The sequence below is a fragment of the Arachis ipaensis genome, chromosome B07 (genome assembly GCF_000816755.2).
Source record: "Arachis ipaensis cultivar K30076 chromosome B07, Araip1.1, whole genome shotgun sequence".
NCBI lineage: Eukaryota > Viridiplantae > Streptophyta > Magnoliopsida > Fabales > Fabaceae > Arachis > Arachis ipaensis.
Genome location: NC_029791.2, coordinates 48673318 through 48676650, shown reverse-complemented (window position 1 = coordinate 48676650; position 3333 = coordinate 48673318). Strand labels below are relative to the sequence as shown.

At 33.1% G+C, this 3333-nt stretch overlaps 1 protein-coding gene across 1 annotated transcript; it reads left to right on the top strand.

The window, feature by feature from the left end:
- On the top strand, positions 223 to 3076 carry LOC107607226 (protein FAR1-RELATED SEQUENCE 5-like). Its single transcript, XM_016309200.2, has 2 exons — positions 223 to 647; positions 1948 to 3076. Exon 2 carries the CDS (start codon positions 1963 to 1965, stop codon positions 2746 to 2748), a length of 786 nt encoding a protein of 261 aa, XP_016164686.1. The 5' UTR covers positions 223 to 647; positions 1948 to 1962; the 3' UTR covers positions 2749 to 3076.

Below are 3333 nucleotides of genomic sequence, written 5' to 3'. Positions count from 1 at the left end.
ATTAAATATTATTTGTATACAAATACGAATACGTATATACTTTAATCATATAGGATTAACTATGGTTAAACATTTTTGTTTATTAAAATTAAAACAAAATTAAAATAAATAATCCTCATCACGCTATCTGCGACTACTTGTAGTTGTGACCAATACTCAACGGGGTTATTCTATCTCTTCTTCTCCTTCTCCTAATTTCTATAGTCTCCACCGTTCCTACGAATTTCTGTCAGTTTTTGTTTCTATTCGTTCTAAGTTTCACTTAATTTGGGAATTTTATTCAAAATCAGGGTTGAACAAAACACCTCTTCCCTTTCCCATCAGTCTTCTCTTCCTACCAAAACACCTACTGGCTGAACACCCATCCCTTCATATCTGAACCTCTCCACCATCGCCGTTCACCGCCGTCGTTCACCGCCGCCACTCACGGACACCACCAAATTCCTTCTATCTTACAGGCGTTCGTCTATCTCCATCTCATCACCCGTCGTTAGCCTCTGTGACCACGATTACAGCGCCCCCTCTTTCCGCCTCCAACAGCAGTGTCGCCGCCGTCTCTCACGTCCTGAGCCTCCGTGACTCCTGTGTTCGCTGCCTCCGATCCACCAGCGTAGCGGCGTTCTCTATCACCACACCCCTGACATTAGGTTAGGTATTCATCCTCTGTTTAAATAATAAATTTCATTTTTTTGGTTATGGGATTGTTTCGATGCTTGCATGTTCAAACGGTGAATTTCATTTTTATTGATTTCTTTATGAAACAAATTTGCTGTCATGGATACAATTTTTCGAGCTGTATATCTACTATATAGATTGATCAATTAGATTAATTGCACTATATGTTATGATTGAATCTGGAATCTGAAGTAATTAATCACCTAATTGGAATTATGTTTTCAGTTGTTGAGCCAATATAAGTTCACTGTTTAATCCTAAAATTACTATTTGGAGTCTTCTTTAATTATCACCCCAAATTACAGAAGAAACAATAAATGATTGGTTGTGTGTATACCAATTCTATGAAGAGCATTTGCATTTGTCAAATAGGTTGCTGATTACTTTCCGTTCCTTGAAGTAGTCTTCGTATTTCTCATCCATTCACATTTTAAGATTCTGGTTAACAATGAGAATTAAAATATTATCCACAATAAATTATTGTCAATTTAACAGATTAAAGTTTTAGGAAGAAAGAATGAAGAAAAGGAAGACAAGAAAAATTTAAAAAGAGCGAATTTAATATTTAATTTTCTCTTGAATGCAGCTGAGTTATGTTTAAAGTTTTGGAATTCGACCTGTCGTGAAGCTCGGTTAAGCTTTTTTTTTTTTTCATTTTTGTTTGGAGTTTTGGAACTTAACAAATCATGGTTGTCTAGTTTAATTTAATTTTTTTTTTGTGTTTGAAGGCAGTTTTATCATTTCAATTTTTAATTTGTTTTTCTCATCTAATTTAATTTTGTTGTTTTTGTCTTCCTTCTCTCGTGCTTTAGGTATTTAAAAAATTTCATGTTCATTTTAAGTGGTATGTCTTTTCTGATTATCATGAGTTGTGCAGAGATGTTATTGGTTTCAATTCATCACATTTCCATTACCAATCTACAAACCACACCCAAATAAAAAGGAGAGAGAGTTAGCTAGTTTCACTTTGAGTCGCCCAAAATTGTCTCATTTTTGTGAATTAGCCTGTGTCTAATTATACATATGAAAATTGACTTCATGGCCGTCTTAGTGGTGGATTTTCTATTTGTCTAATATATGAAATTATAGAAAATTGTAGTCATGGAACTTATGCCTATTTCGTCTGATCTATGCCTTGGATTATGTTTTTGTGTTTGAATCTAGCAGATTATAATTGCTTAATTTATCATTTATTTTATTTTTGTTAAGTTATTTTTTGTCAAGTTTGTTAGTATCTTAATTAAATATTTTTATGATTTATTTTTTCAATAGAATTTCATCATAAACATGAACATCGATGACAATAAAAACTTAGAGGTGTCTATCGAATGTGATGAGCTGTGTTTTGGGTATGATAGTAGTTCTGATAAGGAGGAGGAAGATCTTATCAACAATGAGGGTAAATTTAGTGAATCCATGGAGGTGTCGAATTGTAGCTATAAAATTCAAGAAGTTGAGAAGAAGTTAAACGAATTAAGCTATGATGACATGTGGGGTATTGAGTTTGATACCGTTGATCAATGTTGTGATTTTTATAGAAATTATGCTAGAGTGCACGATTTTGTTGCGAGGCTTGACGAAAAAGGACAAGATTTCAATGGAAACCTTAATATGCGACAGATGGTTTGTAACAGAGAGGGTACACGTAGAAAAAAGTACTTGGAGATGGAGAACAGGAAAAAGGATCACAAGCCAATCACACGCGTAATGTGTCAAGCAAAGATTAGATTTCACTATGACTTGATTTTACAAAAGTGGCGGGTCACCAAATTTGAAGAGACTCACAACCATGACCTCATCCCACCTAAGTATATCCAGTTCGTTCCGGCATATCGAACAATGACTGACGCTGATAAAGCACAGGCTGATAGTTTTCACTTTTATGGTGTTAGAATTTGTCATATAATAGGGTTCATGGTGGTACAAAAAGGAGGTCCGAACAGGACGGGATTCACAAAAAAAGATCTATACAACCATTTTGACAGATCAAGGCGTGCTAAGATAAAAGATGGCGATGCACATGCAGCATTGAGTTACCTAATTTCTAAGGCAGATGAAGATCCACTATTGTAAGGGAAGTTTACTTAATAAAAATAGAAAGCAGTGACTCGTGACAGGAAGTCTTGGTATCGAAAAGGAAGAACATACAAAAATTTTTATTTTAAGACTTATGTGACGACATTTTATTGTTTCATAAATGAAATTATCTGAACTAATTTTAACAGTTTAATTATTGAAATGTGGCCTATATAAGATTGAGCATGAACTTAGTTCATGATACTATAATTTTATTACCATCTTACCTTTTTAATTTGTTTATCGAAATTAAGCCCAATATTTTTTTGGTGACTAGATTAAGCCCAATTACAAGCACAACGTTAATCTTAATATCATGTTTGTTAATTATTAAGTACTAATTTGTGCATCAACTTTTTATATCTCCTGTTACTCATAATCTGTCACACTATATTAATAATGAATTGATGTGAGGTTTAGTTATAAAATCAAAAATTAATTAAATAATAAAATAATTATTGACCACAAATTGATTCCCAGAGTTGACTATGAACCAATTACATAGGAGATTGACCATAAAACAATTAGTTGAATGAATTGACAATTAATGCGTATCTCATAATTGCAATAACAATTTAATTG

Excerpts from the sequence above, each read along its gene's own strand:
- LOC107607226 (XM_016309200.2), top strand. The coding sequence starts at position 1,963 with ATGAACATCGATGACAATAAAAACTTAGAGGTGTCTATCGAATGTGAT.